We start from the raw sequence: 18,381 nt of genomic DNA on the forward strand, positions 1-18,381 counted from the left end.
TCTGCTTTGAATGTCTGCTTGCAGCCCGTGAGCTCGAGAGCACGCAACCAGGAAGCCGGAGTATCTTTATTTTTAAAGACTATTTGCCTGCAAAAATTGCTTATAACCAATCTCTTTATTTGCATATGAAGTATACAAAATGAAATATATATAGCATAGAAGTAAAGAGTAATTGTGTGATTTTTTTTTTTTTTTTATTAAATATAAGTTTTAGGTTTATAATTTGGTGATATTCTTGTGCAAAATTTTTTTTATTTATTGATCCATATCAGTATTTGGACATGTTTAATGAGGCTAGTTTATACGCGCAAGATACTTCACGCTGTCTAAAGTTGCTGTGATGCTTGTTTGAAGCTTCATTTGGTTTATTTAGGCTCTTCTAGCAGCTGTCCTTCTGGAGACTCTGGAGAGCTGTTTGGAGATCTTTCTGTTCCATCTTGGATAACTTCAGAATGAATGGAGCTTTTTTCGTGAAAGTAGCATCAATCGAAGTGGTATATTGAATACAAAATCATTAATAGGCGTCTGTAAATAATAGTAAAAAAAGCACATTTTTTGGCCATTCTGCTCTGCTTTCTGACCATATAAAAATGATTTGGCCAAACAGCTCATATTTTGATTAGTTAAAGGTCCATACTTGGTGACCCAGAGTAAGCAATTACTATACGTAGGTTTTTAACAATACAAATTGGCATCGAAGCATGTAAATTTAGGTGAAAATACTGGAAAAATGCCCAAATATTGCATTTTCTGAAAGGAGTAATTAATCTGAACTGCAGGACATATGCAAAAGCTTAAGGATTATCTCTGAAAACTGAGCGTCGGGGTCGCCAGATCATCCTCAGCATTCGAACTCTCAGATCTCGACTGACTTATCAGTTTTTAAGCTGATTTTGATTTTAGCTGGTCAAGAGTTTTTTTTTTCCAGGATTAAGAGGTCAAACTTTCAAAGGAAGCCTTAATAGTATCTTTCTGAAGGGAGAGCTTATTGATTTCATTTTCAGATCAGGCTTACTCAGTGAAGCTCCTTTTCTGAAAATCACTCCGAGTGCCGTCTGTGCGCCCCCTACAGACTCCAGTCGGAATGGACCCGGGTCCACCCGGAAATTGCCCACCACCCCCAGCACCCCCACGGCCAGCGCCCACAGCACAAAGCCCTCCACGCCTACTGCTACAGTGCCAGAAAGAAAGCCCCCAGTTCCACGTGCCCCCCGATCCAGCACCGCCCCCCGCCCAAGCACGGCCCCCACACCAGACATCAAGAACGCCCGCTCCAAGATCGGCTCCACGGACAACATGAAGCACCAGCCTGGAGGGGGCAAGGTTAGACGTCGTGTTGCGGGGGGGGGGGGGGGCGGGGGGACATTTAGCAGTGTGATGCTTCGCGTCGGTGGCCTGTGAAAGTCTTCCTCATTTCACCGTGTTTCCTAAATCCTGTCTGTGCCTTGCAGGCCTCTTGATTCTGTGTCATCCGTTCGCCTCTCACACTGTCCGGTCATGTCTCTCATGGTCCGACTAGGTTTGGGATAAACAGGACTAGACAAATCACCCCCAGTAGTGTTAAATTATTCTGCTTTGCAAACCTAATTTAGAGCATGCTGTCCTTGAGCAGCATGTTCTATATCTGTACTTCAGAGTCTTAGGATCCGTGACTAAGCTGCTTTACCTGTTCAAGGGGGACTTCCTGCCACTGGTACCTGTTCTTGAATAGGTGACATCAGTGTCTTGCGCCGGGAATTACACTAAACGCATAGAGAACTGAGGACTTGTTTTCCTCAAAGTCCAGCCTCTTCTCCTCTCTCACTCCATAAAGCCCCTGTTCAGTTACCTCGACTTACATCACATCCTGTCGCAACATCCTCGTCATATTTCTTTGTTTTTCCTCCACATTTCTTTTTTTTTTATCCCCATAAAATGGAGGATAAAACGCCATTGCTCACAGCGTCTCTCCTTAATGACAGTGGGTCATGTTTTCACCATAAGCAGCAGCCGCTGTATCTCACCCTGTGCTCTTTTCCAACTGCCACCTCCGCTTCCTTCTCTGGGCCGGTCTGAGTGGTATGTTGACCCCGGGGGTGGTTGTCTCCCCAGGTCTCTACATCACAGGGTACAACTGACACCCTGGCTAAGGGCCCCCTCTCCAAAGAGACCAGCCAGGGCAAAGTGAGTCCATCGCACAGTCATCTCTCACCTCATCTATTTCTAGACATGACATCCTGTCCTATCCGTTTCCATCCTTCTTTCACATTCGCTCATGCTCTTTGTTTTTCCCTAAATCTCACCTCTTCCCTCCCCACACTTGGTTGTCTTGCCGATCCAGGTGAGTGTCCGCAGGCATGAAAAGCAGCTACTTGGTCCTTTGTCTTTTCTGGATGTGTTTATCCTTTAGTCGCTTCGTTTATTCCCTTGACACCCAGATGGGGCGGGCCTTGCATGCTGACCCACAAACATAGCAGCACTAACACATTATACTTTCCCCGTCAAAGACGGACAGACACGTGCAGATGTTTACGCATACATACCGTTAGGTATCTCATCACCAGAGGTGCCTTAATGCACCGACTTTCCCTGGCTAAGAAGGGGCTTTAAATTACCTTGTTTAATACAATTTTAACCACCCCCCCCCCCCCCCCCCAAATGTAACCGTCACCATCCAGGTTGACAACCACATCTTCACAGAATGAAGTAGTGCAGCCTCTACTCATATAGCCCAGAGGCCACTGACCATGCTAATGTGCCTCTACTCATATAGCCCAGGGGCCACTGACCATGCTAATGTGCCTCTACTCATATAGCCCAGGGGCCACTGACCATGCTAATGTGCCTCAACTCATATAACCCAGGGCCTCTGGTCATGTTAATGTACCTCTCACTCATGTAACCCAGAGGTCTCTGACCATGTTAATGTGCCTCTACTCATATAGCCCAGTGGCCTCTAATCATGTTATTGTGTCTTTACTCATTTAACCCAGGGGCCTCTGACCATGTTAATGTACCTCTGACTCATGTAACCCAGAGGCATCTGACCATGCTAATGTGCCTCTACTCATGTAGCCCAGGGGCCACTGACCATGCTAATGTGCCTCTACTCATGTAGCCCAGGGGCCACTGACCATGCTAATGTGCCTCAACTCATATAACCAAGGGCCTCTGGTCATGTTAATGTACCTCTGACTCATGTAACGCAGAGGTCTCTGACCATGTTAATGAGCCTCTACTCATATAGCCCAGGGGCCTCCGACCATCACCTCCAGTTCACAGTTTTTCATCCTAGACAGTCTCTTCCAATTAATTGGCCCTTCATTTTTAAAAATGATTTTGTTCTTCCACTTATCACCATACTTTGATTTCCTTCTGACATCGACTTCCTTCTTTCACTGAAATCCGTAGGAAGTGTGGTGTCTATGTGAGAATCATCTCTTTGTATGTTCCTTCTCTAATCAGGTCTCCTTCCATTTCTTACTTTCAGCGTCACGGCTGCATGTTGGAGGGTTTGCAGGAAGTTTTGCATTAAAATGTTTCAGTTTAGCGGATGGTGGTTTCACAAAGGGAGTATGGTATAGTAATTTCGGCAGTATCCTAGCTGGTGGCTCAAGTATGATGTCATATTGAGGGACAGAAAGCTGATCCATCTCCATTCACAAGTTTGTGAAGTAGAAAGTCAGTGTTATTCTTGGAAAGATGGCGGAAAGCTGGGTTTCGCAAACCTTTATTCTCTATGGGGTCTGTTCTCCCATCAGGTGCAAAAGTCAAAAAAGCCCGGTCACGCTCACCGTGTTAAAGAAGAAAAAGGTGGTGTGACCGTTGAAAAAGTATAATTAATTCATCAAACAAGAAAAGGGGGTTTACACTTTCAGTGATTTCTGCAACGAGCAGCACGTGGAACTCAAACTCTTTCATTTACAATGTGAACCTAATTTAAATCCACAGAAACCCTTTTATTCTGAAAGCGAAAGCATGCTGGCAGCCTGCTATGTCTGTATCTGTTCATTCACACAAACATGAGGTTCAGCCTTTTTTCCTCTTCAATAACAATAATTCTGTAAACAACCAAATATGCCAAAAGACGGTGTAAATGTTAGTATCATTAGCCACATGGACTGAAAGTTTTGGATGCATTGCTGATTAAATAATAATGAAATTTACTGCATAGTCAATACAAGTTTATATGCTAGATCATTTGCTGAAGAACAGTTTTCAGTTAGGCAAGTATCCTGGTCACCCCTGACGTAGTATCCCATATTGGTTCAAAATGGAGTCGGCACAAAAAGATCAGCCTTTTACGATGTACCTGGAGATATGCTTTGCATTTGAAGACGAGAGCCTATTATTCTTGGCCGTCTCCGTCTTTCTAACTGTCGGAGGTACACAGGTACATGTATTTCAGCTTAAAACTGTGAGGGCACACTGCTTCCTTTGAAACTATTTCTATTTTTTGCTCATTTTAATTGAAATAACTATTTTTTAACCGAAAAGTGTCTTGGCCTAATTGATTAACATACGAGGCATATTGACATGGCAGTTATTACTTGAATCTAGCCTTGTGATTATATTGGTATATACTGATATATTTCTATAGACTATTGTGTAATTATATGAATACACTTAAAGGAAAAAAGCACGCAGTTATTTTTTTTTATTATTATTTTTTGACTGACACGCATGGGAGAATCGACCCCTACATCTGTAGATGCATTTAGGGACCCAGATCAAAGTCTGAGGTATGAATGGGACAGGATATGCTTTGAGTAAGTTGTACTTTTCTGTATTTCATACTGTGTGCATTTATTGGGTATTGGAAAAGACGCATTACAGGGTGGAGAATTAGTGTCCTGAGGTTGGTTTGTCCATCATCTTATAATGGATGTCTTTGGTCACCTTAAGCTCCCGGGGACCTGAGCTGCAGCTCAGTCCTGCGTTGCAGGTCTAGCTGCTCTCATGTTGCTTAAATGTACTGCATTTAACTTTTGTACCACTTAATGTAGAACTATGAATAAGCAGAACCGTAATCATGCAGATTCTCGTGCACAACATACTAATTTATTGCATATTAATATTTAGTAATAATAATAATAATAGTTGCAGTCGTTTAATCGCTAAGTTGTAAAATGTGAGTGGGTGGCTGAGCCAGGGTCTCGGATATCGGAGCAGACAGACACCTTAGCGAGGCAGGAACAGCAGCAGGTGGGCTACAGGCAGGCTGAGCTGCCGGCCAGTCAGCGAGCGACTGCCGCTTCATGTCTTTGGTGATTCATGAGTAACACCTATGAGACCAGCAACTGGGAGGCATGATACGATGTTTTAACTTTTAAATAAATCAAAAGCAGACAACTTGGTACTCCTATGTGAGTTACTTTCTAAACCCTGTGGAAACCATCTAATTTAGTTTGTATACAGTAAATTGAGAACTTGGAGGAACACCTGAAAACATGAACTAATGACTAATCCTGGGCCTGAACACCGTGGGTGACTGTAGTTTCGATCTAACATCACGTAGAAGCTCCTGCTTGCCATCCTGCTCCTTCTAACCCGGGAAGCTGGTGACCCTGTCCTTTCTGCTGGTGTGCTGTGTTATAGGTTCAGATAGTAACCAAAAAACTGGACTTCAGCCACATCACGTCACGCTGTGGCTCCAAGGACAATATCAAGCATGTGCCAGGTGGAGGGAACGTAAGTACATGGCTGCCATGACAGAGATGCCATTTGCCCCCCCCCCCCCCCCAAAAAAAAAAGACAGCTAACCCCAACAACTCAAGTAATAAGAATCTCACTCAGTGTCCCTCAAACAGCAGAGACCAAATTCACATGACAAATGGAGACTCTTCTAGACTGATGTTTCAGTGTCATAACAGGAATTACATTTTCTGAGTAATGAGATCCTATAAGACCATCCAGGGTAACTGCTGTCTGTCATGGTTTTGGCCGCATCCAGTGTGAGTCAGTTTGAGTCTGTATAATAGTGTGTTATCTCACTCCTCACTCCTGGGTGCCATTTAACCTTCTTAGCTTATAGCTCCTAACACTCTCTGTCCTTTGAATATTTGCTCAGGGTGACACTGCATTGCTTTTGACCGACTTGTGGCACATTTGGGAATTTCGAATAATGAAGCTATTTTTAACAACACTGGCTGAGCTGTTACCCACTTTTCAAAACCCTTGTGTCAGGATTCTCACTGAGTGTCAGGGCTGTAACGGTACACATATTCATCATGTGTCATTTGATTGCATCATTTTCGGTTCGGAGCACACAGTGACGCAACTGAATACATTTCTTGGCACCTAACCTCAAGTAGATGTTCAGCATGGAAAACATTATCCACTTGCGGGTGTTGGTTGGTTATGACTAGTGTTAGTTACAGTCAGTTCTTAGCTCGAAGATCCTTCCACATAACTTAAATCAGTAGTTTGGGAACATTTCGGTTTTCTAAAAAAGTACACCAGTGCTAGAGAGAGGGTAGATAAGACCAAGACTTTTTGTCTGTTGGCTCTGTTATACCAAACTCGGATATGTTGCTGAAATCACTTCCAGCATGGCAGCTTATTTAAGGTGACATCATCGGGGTGTGTATATGACCAGAGCAAGACAGAAACAGCTTGACAAGTTACTCTTCCTGTGACATTTTTATAAGTGCCAGGAAATTCACACTGGGATAAACAAATAAATAAGACTGTATGTTTATCGCTACTGGTATGCAACCATACTTGACAGTAGAGAATGCAGGATTTATTTCATCATTATTGTTATGATGCAGTCTTGCTTTTGGATAATTATTTTACATATTTATGTGAAAATAAATGTCTCAGGTTTAGTTTTTTTAGACATATCTGTAAACATATTGTCTTCTCTTTGGTTTAACGTTGTTCCTAATTGTTTTTGAGGTTTTAATAATAAAAAGTTTCAAAACTAATTCTGTTTTCCCTGCTGTACCGAAATCGCAGTGAACCGTGAACCCTGAACCATGGTGTGGACAGTTGTGTACCTTTACAGCCCTACTAGTGAGCGCTGAGCTATATCTCAGTCGATGGACCTATGGTCGCGTAATGGAGTCTCCGGCTTGGATTGGATCCTTGCAATTATTTAAAAGATTTTTTTTTAAATAATAATGTTTGTATATTACAAGTTACATCATATTATGTAATTTAATAGTTGAAGCCATAAAATATGCTTGTTATTTAAGGAAAACATGTATAACTCCTGCTGCTGTATAATAGCTTTCAAGCATTTCATTGGGAATTCAGTGGCTGTTTCTGGCTCTTCTTGTTGTCATGGTTTGTTGAAAAGCTGTTTGTTTATTTTAGATCCAGATACTGAACAAGAAGGTTGACTTGAGCAAAGTGACATCGAAATGTGGCTCCAAGGCTAATATGAAGCACAAACCAGGTAACCGGCCCTTATGACTGAGGCGTCATCGACTAGCCTGCTTTTTGTTGCCTATCAGTGATGTCTTTGCTCGTATATATTCCTATATAGTCACCCCTTCACATCTGTGAGGGTTAGGGGCAGAAGATCCCTGCAAACGTGAAACCTGGTAAATAATACTTGTGCAACTCTAACCTCAACCCATAGCAGGCTGCTGGCCTGAGCGATAAGATAAAAGTCTATTTATCACCATCAACAGTACTGTTGCATTACTTTGTCATTTCCTATGTAGTTTATATAATAAATATAAAACTATTTATAAATATAATAAAACTAAAAGAATTAGTACTGTATGAACTGATTACTAAGATTGCAAAATTAACAGTACTAAAAAGTAACTGCGAGAAACGCAAGATCCCACGGTCACAAAGACAGCTAACCCGCGAATGAGACTGGTTGCCAAGACAACGATGCGCGGCCTACCCAAGCCAAGACTTTTTATAGTAAAGATACCATGTGCACTCACACTAACAAATGTTAGGTATCACTAATATTTGCGTATTATAAGGTTTTATGTCATCCAAATAATTTTCTGTATTGTTTTTGGCTTAAGCCTTGTCGGCAAGTTTTTCAAACGCTTCAGCAAGCTCCAAGAATATTCCTGTTGAATTGTTCACAGCCGACTAGCGAATAACCAAAACCACCAATATCAAATGTGCAAAGTGAAGGGGTGACTATATAAAGTGTGTATGTGAGAGTCTTCCTGGGGGGGGGCACCTATTGGTGCTGTACAGTGGGACCCTCTAGCAGCATAATGTAATAACTACTGTTAATGCAATAACTACAGATAACATAATAATTTTTACATTATTAAAGTTATGTTATTGGTTCAGATAATGTGTTACATTAATAACGGAAAAATTAGTAATTATCATTTTATTACATTAACAGTAATCACATTATTGGCTGCTATAGACCCCCTTATCTGCAGATTACCGTGGCTTGGGGGAAAAAAAAGATAATCGGAAATAAATGGTTCCTAACCTTCAAACCGCACGGCCAGCGAGTACAGGCTGGAACATGGTGAAATCTGCCAGTCCAGTCGTGCCCAGAACATGACTCATCCATCTTTTGTCCCCAAACCCACACGTCCCCACGGAACTCTCAACCAGGCTGCCTCCAGCGTTATCACTCATCGCATTCATAGTCTGCGTTATAGAAATGTATAAAAAGCATGAATTTCATTGTTCCATCATCCCTTGATACATGATATTTTTTCATTCTTCTATCCTCTCTTGAAAATTAGGCAAAAACGTCAGAATCGCTTTCATTTCAGAGAGATAGTATGATATAATAATGCACAATGTACTTGATTATGACTGTATATAATGCTGGTAATGTCTTACTTGCTGTAATTAATCAGTTTAACTTCACCATATGAATATGTGTGAAAATCGCGTCATACTGTATATTGGGTCCAAGGACGGTTCGCTGTTATTCGCGGCTTTGGCCATCCATGGTAGGTCTAGGAACATATCACACCTGAGCATGGGGAGACGGATGTACCTGTAATTTTTGCTGAATCTATGTCTCCTGTAGGAGGAGGAGATGTGAAGATTGAATCCCACAAGGTCAACGTCAAGGCTCAGTCCAAAGTGGGGTCTATGGATAACATGAATCATAATCCAGGGGGTGGCAATATCAAGGTGAGGCTTTTAGTCGTAAGCATCCATACCAGTGGGGTATATAAAACAGTCCTAAATGTTACATTACATTCATGGAGAACACAGGACAGGCTCCAAAAATATGCATTTTTTTTTCCACATAATTAACTTCTGGTGGAACATATTCACATCACAAGCGATTGCTCTAAGATTACAGGAGAAGCACGTATTCCCTATAAAATTGCCAAAAAGAATTGAGTTAGTCAGTGTATCAGTGCAAATTAAAAGTTTATTTGCCATTAGAAATGTAATTTGTCTTACTAATTGAATCACAGCACTGATCATTTCACGGGAGTTGCTTTTGACAGCATATACATTAATTTCCCCTTTGAACCCAGGATAATTACAGCCCATAGACGCTCATTGATGTCCACTGATGCAGTGCTTCACTGTAAATGTGTGGAAGAGCCGTGCTTCACTAGGAGTCTATGAGAGCATCATGCATGGTTTTGCATAGGCAACGTTTATTGGAGACCTGCCTGGAAGCCAGGCTTCTTTGCACAAGACACGATAAACTACCAGAAGCATTAATGCTGAGCTAGAGGCTAATACTAATACCAATACTAATACTAATACTAATACTGAGCTAGAGGCTAATACTAATACCAATACTAATACTAATACTGAGCTAGAGGCTAATACCAATACTAATACTGAGCTAGAGGCTCTGAATCACTGCAGACACTGCGGCTAATGCTGTTGACTTCTAAAGAAGTCCTTTGATGAAGGAGAGCAGAATTTACATATAAGCAGCAGACCTAAGCAAAGAAAACACAGCCTGTTTAGGTCACACTGCCAGCTGTCCACACTGCGCTTCCTCCATTTTTAAAAATCACTATCTGCCGCTGAATCACACACAATGTATTCCATATGTGTGTATGTAACTAGTCATGCATGTGTATATACAGTATAAAAAATAAGGATAATAAAGATTTACATATATAATACTTTAGAAAGTAGTTCCTTTAAACTTCAAAATGTTTTACTTAAGCAAACATTTGATGTGTGTGTGTGTCTGTGTGTGTGTGTGTGTTTCTTTCTGACTTTAATTTGCTCCTGCTGCTATGATTCTTAAAGACACAAACTCTTAGTCCTCAACAGTTTTGAAATGATCACCCATATGCTTTAGAATGGCATATTATACGCCATGTCTTGCACACTCTAGAAAACTGGATGTTGCACATTTTTTCCTAGTTATCTTTTGCTATTTGTTATTGTTTGAAATTGAGAAATATGCATACATTTGGGAAATATGTACTAGACGCAGGAATTATTGATAGGTAAGAACATGTACGAATGAAATTGCGATGACAGGTGTCCCGGGAACCCACAAGTAACGTCCTAATAAATCATATCTAGCAAACTGTAGTTTTTTCTTTACGCTGCCTAATTTTATCACTTTATTTACCCGAACTTTAGGATAATTATCCTAATACATTAAAAAGTTCTGGATTTCAACGCCCATAGTTTGCTCCTCGTCTTCCTCCTCCTCCTGCGTCCTCACCAAGGTCTGGATGGCAGGAGGCTCCATGCCTCTGTCCCCATGTGCCGACCTCCTGCTGTCCCCCCCTCCCCAGTCCCGCTGCCCCAGTCCCGCTGCCCTGCCTAGCCCAGTGTTCCGATTTCTTAGTCTTTGTTTTGTTTTTAATGCTTTTAATGTTTTTAATAACTCCTGTGCTGATGAGAGCTGCCCTCATCTCCAGCTGGTTTAACCCCATGGAGTCCCAGTGCTGTGGGGGGGTGTCCCCAATGATAATATTTGCCGACTAGGATATGAAGCGCTCTGTCTCTGGGTCAGGATTTGACCAAGAAGCATCAAGAACGTTACAAATGTCTTGGTTAGACATACTGCCCTCAAGAATTCCGTAGGACACAAAAGGAGGGTAGATATTGGATGGAGAGAATAAAGGTGGACAGAGCTGACCTGGCTGTTCTCACTCCTTGGCCTGATCTCTCCAGCTCATCCTGAGTCTGCAAGGGCTGACAGAGAATGAGCAGTCAGTCAGAGTTCAAGGGTGATGTCACTATACCCCTCAGCCTATGGAGATCCATCTTTCAAACAGCATTGTTGCCATATCCATGGTTGCATTACTCATCGTCTGTGGCAATGTTGGTCGCCCCCCCCCCCCCCATCCCCATCAGACACTTATATACCCAGACAGTACATCACAAGAAGCCAAGTCTGAGAGTCCATGTAACAGTTGGTGTAAATACCAGCATTTACCTGGTCCAGATGCTTTTACATGACATCATTATACAATGAGCCATTTCAACGAAACACGGTTAAAGTTTTTCACGCAGTGTGTGAAAGATTTCAGCCCTTAGCTAGATCGTACCAAGGATTCTAGAACAGACAAAAAAAAGTTCAAATGAGAATAACCACCCAAGCATAAAATCTGGGTGCGCATGAGCCTAACTATCCTAGCTGTTCTCTGATGTGCAAAGACGCACAGCCCCACACCCATCTGCACAAAAGCATCTAGTCTCCTTTATTTTGGTTATGCATTTGCACAGCTGAGCTCTCACCTGCCATTAACGTGAAAAACCACATTGATGAAATCCGGAACCGCAGTGTGCTTGCTGTGGCATAGTGGCCCAGAGCACCGTATGAAGCCGCCAGGGTCTCGCATGGGAACCATAACCATCACTCCGACTGCATGTTCTCCCTTCCTGTGACTGAGACCTCCCTCTTGGTTATCTGAACTGCCCCCTTCTGGCCATTAAAGGGGTTGCAGGGAGATATCACACAGCCAAACGAGATTTTCCTAAGATCTGACCATTCTCCGCTGGCCTCTAAAACCATGCAGCTTATTTGGCCACAAATACAGATTCTCATTAAAGTAATTTTGAAGCACCTTTTTGTACAGTAGACGGGGTACAACTTGCCTGCAGTGAAAGTGTTACTGTTGAACTCTTGAGGATGCTACTTAAGCCAAAGTGCTTCATCAGATTTGTAGCCAAATAAAGCATCATATAAATTACAGTGGCACCAGTGCGGGGCCTCGCATGTCTTCCAGCCACTGCCCATCGACATTTCGTGTTTTAACCATTGATTTCGCTCCACCTGGCCAGGCTAGAGGACACCTCTCTGCACTGCATCTCAGACCCTTGTCATGTCATTTTTGTTTGGTAGCGTCAGCCACACATTCCGGAGACTTGTGATTGCTCCTTCATCCCATGGCCATCCCCCCCTCCCCTACTGACACCCTACTGTCCCACTGTGTGTTTCTAGGCTGAGGGGATGCAGGAGACAACTGAGGGCAATGGGGCCCCCTGTATTGGGGGTGCAGCCCAGGAGAATGGCCTGCAGGAGGCTGTGTCTTGCGGGGGCGAGGGGCTTCGTGACCCCCTGGTCCTGGACACACGCATCCCTGAAACAAGTAAGTGTGCCCCCCCCCATGGACCACCCTGCCCCCGCTCCCATCGGTCCTGCTCTCTCCCATCCCTTGAAGTGGGACTCCAGCTGAGCTAAACTGTGTCCCCGAGGTTTGCTTTTTGGGGGGGGGGGGGGGTCAGTCGCTACACCTGGCTGACAATTTTGGGCAGGAAGAGGGAGCAGTTCCTAACTCTCCATAGCAGGGGCTACAGTGTGACCCCCTACCCAGGGCGGGGTGCAGTGCCTTTTATTTTTCCTTTGAAGCATTGCGTAAAATTTTCCCTAAAAAATGTTCTAGGCAAATTTGGAGATTTTTTTTTTTTAAAGCCGTGGAAGCAGGAGGACTGTGGCGTTTTTTCTGTAGGTGAGAAACATTATGGTTTCCTATGGAGCTTCTGTCACTCACTCGATGCACTGGAAGGAAGACGCCGGTCCGGAGCGAGATGCTAATGGGTTTTTATGTTTTATTAGCGTCGTTAAATCCAAACCCGCGATCTGTCCATCTGCTCAAACTTTCATTGTGTGTGTCCTGATTATTTCTAATGGCATATCTGTTCTCCTTCAATTACTTTCTGTGACATTAGGAAAATGCAGAACTGAGATTCCAACCTAATGCTCCAGCTAAGTTTTATTTTAGTGATCTTGTTACATAATAGCTTAAACTAAGTATAGTTAAAACTCTTCACGAATCCTCATGCAAATATGGTCTGTTTTTAAGGCACGGTAGGAATAGCTAGAAAATATATCTTTACTGAGAGGTAAGACGGCAGCTGTTACTTTGCATTTAGGTTTTATTTCACCGGGTTTACTCTGCAACTACAGTACTTCAACAAAGTAGCAGGTGATCAAATGTAGATATATATATATTTGGTAATATATTTGTAAATAGTACTTTCTATCCTGAATGAATGGTAACCTGTTTTTATTTTACTGGAGACTGGCCAGGTTCACAAAGCAGTAGTTTAAGGATATTATTCTAGGTGTTTGAAAGTATATGTGGGATGATTGCATTCCTGGGGCCGCATCGCACTCACTGTCGAGTCATTCCTGCGTCCTGCCGAGTTTGTGTTCATAGGTGCGCTCTCTCCATCCCTCCTCCTCCTCCTCTTGCCTTTCCTTGCTGCAGATTGAGTCTCACAAGCTGAACTTCCGTGAGAACGCCCGAGCTCGCACGGACCACGGCGCTGACATCATCACCCGACCGCACCCACCGCGCAGCATCTCTCTCACCGACTCCCTGTGGTCCGCCAGCATGCTCCGCTCCCCCCCGACCCCCTCCTTCATGTCCTTGATGGAGCAGGGGGGCGACGGTGTGCTGGCAGGGCTAACGACATGATTTTAGCTCCCCCCCCCCACCTCTTACCCCTCATCTCTCTCTTTCTTCTGTTCTTCCTCAGCTCTCGCCCCATCCCCTCATCTCCCCAGTCACCGTCGTACACAGAGCAGGTAGAGCTTTCAGCTTCCCAGCTTCCTTTGCCTCATGGGGACCTGCCTCACATACAGATTCAGTACAACTCAATATCACAAATCACCCCCCCCCCCCCCCCCCCCAGCCACGCCCTTCTGCCCCTGCAAAGGGGCTATAGCGAGATGTTCCCCGGCCTCCCCCCGTTCCCAGCAGCAGTGCCGTCATTGTTAAAGTGTGGCTGCCACCAACATCGTCATTCATACAGTGTGACACCTCAGTCTTACCAAGTCATTGTCCCATTGCAATTCCAACGATGGCCACCAGGAGGCAGCCTCACCCTGTGTGTAACCCGTGGCAGGCAGCTTTTAGAGTGCACTATGAAAGCAATCAAAAAAACAAAGCAAGTCTTGTCATGAGCCTGTAGGAGTATTGTATGTAGCTAATGAAAGACAGCCTGCCCTTCCCTCCACATTCTCCCTTAGACCCCACACCTTCTCACTCCCAAACTTCAGAATGCATACAAGTATTAGAAACACGTAGGCTGTCCAAACAGTAGTCTATTTAAATCTCGTTAAAAATTCTGTGTTGTGTTTGCGTAACTGTGTATTTCGTTTGTGCCTTCTTTTCCCCCGGTTCTTCATTCTCGTCTTTATCGTTGTATTCTCTTTAAGCAATACGGTGGTCTTTGCTGATACGATACAAGAATGTGCACAAACACAAGTACATGTCACCTTTATGGTGGGAGTGATACGGATGGCCTGGGGTGGAGCAGGGCGAGCAGGTGGGGTGATTAGGAAGTTGTCCAGAAGGAACCGGGGCGGGTGGATTTATGGACAGTATGACATGCAGCACACTTTGCCGCTTGAGGTTGCGGATTATTCCTTTTGGTTGCTTAGCGATTTCTGTAGTTGGCAGTAGAAGAAAAGGGAAATTTTACATTAGTGTAAAAATAGAGATTCCACCATGAGGAGGAAGTGAGTTAGGGTAATTGGAGGGAAATGTGCAACTTTTGTATAACTAAAAACTTGGGGTGGGGGGGAGTCTCTCGAGTCTGAGAATAGAACACACAAATTGAATGGCAACAGTAAAAAGATTCATTTAATCCTGATGTATGTGTAACTCTTGTGTGCTTTAATACTGAACAGATTTGAATATCTTTTATGAATTTTAACAGTTTTTGTCTTGTAGCTTGTACTTATCACTTATAAAGTGAGTCAACTATACAGTTTTTATGATTGTAGGATTGGTGTGGCAATGATGTAGCTACGCAATGCTAGCACTACCAGTGACTTCAACCTGTAAGGTGGTCAAAGGCAACGGAATGGCGGCACTAGAACAAAGTTGTATGGTTTGTAAAAAGCAGATTGTTTAAAAAACAAAAAAGGATTTTTAATGTTATTTAAGTCTCTGGGGACTTCAGCAGGTGAATGCGGAGAGGGTTCTCGTCCTTTAAATGAGTTTTAGCAGCAGCCTGCTTCTATAAATGCGGCTGTACTTTCTGGTGCAGCAGGAGGCCTGTTGTATAAGTAGAGGCAGAGTCTTGTGCTGCCTTTTCAGTCATGAGTGTACAAGCAAGCGATGGCCCATTGGGTCAGCCAGCACTGATTGTATGCTGTGTCTGAGAACTCTCACATCCAAAGTGCACTACATACACACATTCACAGTGTCACGCTAATAATATATAGGGGTATAGTTTGCTTATAACTCTTTAGACTTTTAGCTAGAGGGAGACAGAGAGAGCAATGCAGAGGGATGTGAGGAATGCTACTTTGTGAATAAAGATGTGGTAGACCGTGGGTGTTTATCAATAACAAGAATGCAAAGATAGTACTTGTGGTCTTGAAAACCTGCTTCCCAAGAACAAACTTCAGACACAGTGAATCATGGGATCGTTCTCGTTCTGCGAGGATTCAGCCGATGTGTCCTCGATACTTGGGGCGAGGCAAGAACGACATCCGGGGATTATTACCATCCTCTGTACTTCTCTTCTTTGTATTGTAACTGGTCGTCGGCAATGGAAGACATAAGAAACGGGTGCGCAAGAACACAAGTACGGTCAAGTGCGCATATTGAGAGACACCCTCTGACACCAGATGCACTTTTCCTGTAATGGCGTTTGTTTCTGACAGTGGAGGGCTGTATTGTCCCTTGTGTTTTTAGTGCACGTGTCTAGTGCTGTGGTATCTGTTCACTAGCTAGTTTAGGCATGGACCCTGGGCTCATCACCATAACTATATTGAGTGAAACAGGAAAACTTGTTCCGATCCTCACTTAGTTCTTCCATGACCTAAGCTTGCAAAGTGTAAGGTGGAGCTAGGAGGCGGTAAGGTAGCGGGTGAAGATGGGGTTTGGGTTCAGGGGACTGGTCTGCTGCATAGAGTGATGGTGTGGGTATCTGCTAATGGCAGGCGCTTGTGGACAAGCAAATGAGTAGAAATGATTAGAAATGTCTTCTAGTCTTGTTTGATTATCAGTATAGGCACTGTTGTGCTGTCATACGGAGAATAAGAAAAATGGTTTATAAACGATTTGGAGTGTATAGGGTAATGATTGGGGGAAAAAATACAGTTTTAAACCCTTCAAAGGTGGATGGCAATCATATTGGTCCTTGACTGTTGGATGATGGCAGTGTAAGTCGCGTTCCTGCACCGGTACTTTCTCTCTAAGCTGTTTGCGAGCTTAATTCTGCGTGGGTGACGATCTGCTTGCCGTGACGGTGACCCCTGTGACCTTTAGACAGCGCCTGCACTCGACTGCTGGTAGTTCCTCTCCTTCCCTTGTCCTTGCCATACCTCGCCTCTTCTCTCAAAGCTGATGGTGTGCGTGCGTCATTTCGTATTACATATGCTGGTTCGCCACAGGGTCATGTGGTTTATATGGATGTTTTAACTCAACATTAAGCTTTTTTTTTTTTTTCCTTTTCTGAAGGTTTGCCTTTTTTAAAAAAGGAGCTGAAGTAAAAGAACATTTTTAAAACATAATGTATTTAAGAAATAAAATATATATATAAGTGTGCATTATTTCATTCCACTTAACCACTACAGTGTAGGTGTTGGGTGAGGAACACTGGAGGGGTTGTTTGTGGTGTGTCTTAACAATAAGTCTTTGAATCAGAAATCCAGCCGGGTACAGCTTTTGTACCTAAGAAAAACCTTTTCAACAACTGTAGTTCCTGAGTCGAATGGTGTATTCGTGAAGTCAGGCTGCTATATTTAACGATTTCTACAGTTGGCAAATGCCCATGTGCCATCTCCTTGATGCTCTAAAACAGGCGTGGCCAATCTTATCCGCAAAGGGCCGGTGTGTATGCGGCTTTTCACTGCAACTCCCTAGTTAGGTTACTAATTAGAGGACTGATTGGCTGAAGAGTCCTCACACCTGGGTTTGAACAGCTGTTACCCCAAAAACCTGCATACGCACCAGCCCTTTGCGGATAAGACTGGCCATCCCTGCTCTAAAGCATTGCTAGGATTTTTTCTTTAATTACTGAAATTGTATATGCTTTAAGATGTTTATTAAGTTAAATAATTTTGACAAGTGCACTAGTGAAACAAGCTGAAATAGAGATCAGAAGTTGTCTTTGGTCTGTACTGATGGCCCCTCCAGTGCAACCTGCCAACACATAAACACACACACACACACACCACTGTAGAGTGTGCAGGAGATGTCAGATCCCCACCACACTTCTGTGTGAGATTTCAGAGGTGGTCTGCACCATTCAGAGTCTGATTCAGCAGTGAGGATCCCCTCTGCTGTAATGGCACACTGGATATGCGCTCACACTAATGGGAAACACCAGAACACAATGGATCCTATCAGACAGACATTTGTCATTTTTACAAATATTTTTCTTTTTTTTTTTAATATTTTCTGGTTTGGAGGAGATGGTTATTGTGGTTAATTGTTAATTAGTGATGTGATTATTAATTATAAAATAAACATGTTACAAAATATATTTGGATATGTGTGTTGTTCTTTGTTTTGGTAAATATTTCAAAGTTATTTCCCTGATGCTGTAGTTATCAGATTTTACTGATTAATGCAATATCATATTGATTTTTTTATGTTTTTTTTCTTTTAATATATTCATCTTTATTAATGATAATATCACTTGTGCCAGTATTCAACAGACATAAAATGTATCCATAGGTATCCAAGGGTGATAATGGAGAGAGCACATTTAATACAGATGTAAGGGATAGGGGATTTATTTCCCCAGAAACAGGTTGACAGTAGCCGTAGCTCAGACAAACCTTTCAAGGGATAAACCAGAGTGCAGAAAAAAATGATCAAAAGCATATATTAGCTAGAGGGCAACCAAAAAGGTAACGAAATTGATATAACCTCTGGATCAAAAACCACAGATCGAGCTGCAACAGTGTCGCCACATTTCTTAGCCTATGGAACACTCTCAGCCAAGCCAAGTGTTGGCCAAATTACTGAAAATTAGCAGTTACAGTTAGGACTTACTTTATTTAAAAGCAATTCAATTACCAATTACTGCAAATTAAAG

At 43.0% G+C, this 18,381-nt stretch overlaps 1 protein-coding gene across 25 annotated transcripts in view; it reads left to right on the forward strand.

Annotated features, from left to right (window-relative positions):
• LOC111859613 (uncharacterized) overlaps positions 1-17,821 on the forward strand; it is an 80,731-nt gene extending 62,910 nt beyond the window's left edge. For 20 of the 25 annotated variants that reach the window (XM_023842435.2, XM_023842434.2, XM_023842440.2 and 17 more), the window contains 6 exons: positions 1,073-1,323; positions 2,092-2,163; positions 5,578-5,670; positions 7,300-7,381; positions 8,960-9,066; positions 13,587-17,821. In XM_023842435.2, coding sequence (XP_023698203.2) covers positions 1,073-1,323; positions 2,092-2,163; positions 5,578-5,670; positions 7,300-7,381; positions 8,960-9,066; positions 13,587-13,796 — 815 coding nt within the window. In that variant the 3' untranslated portion in view covers positions 13,797-17,821. Of the gene's footprint in view, positions 1-1,072; positions 1,324-2,091; positions 2,164-2,320; positions 2,572-5,577; positions 5,671-7,299; positions 7,382-8,959; positions 9,067-12,316; positions 12,465-13,586 lie in introns of those variants that run through there. The other 5 variants (XM_023842436.2, XM_023842438.2, XM_023842437.2 and 2 more) reach the window with 5 other exon arrangements.
• The last annotated feature ends 560 nt before the right edge of the window (positions 17,822-18,381 follow it).

Source organism: Paramormyrops kingsleyae, chromosome 4 (assembly GCF_048594095.1).
Source record: "Paramormyrops kingsleyae isolate MSU_618 chromosome 4, PKINGS_0.4, whole genome shotgun sequence".
Lineage (NCBI taxonomy): Eukaryota > Metazoa > Chordata > Actinopteri > Osteoglossiformes > Mormyridae > Paramormyrops > Paramormyrops kingsleyae.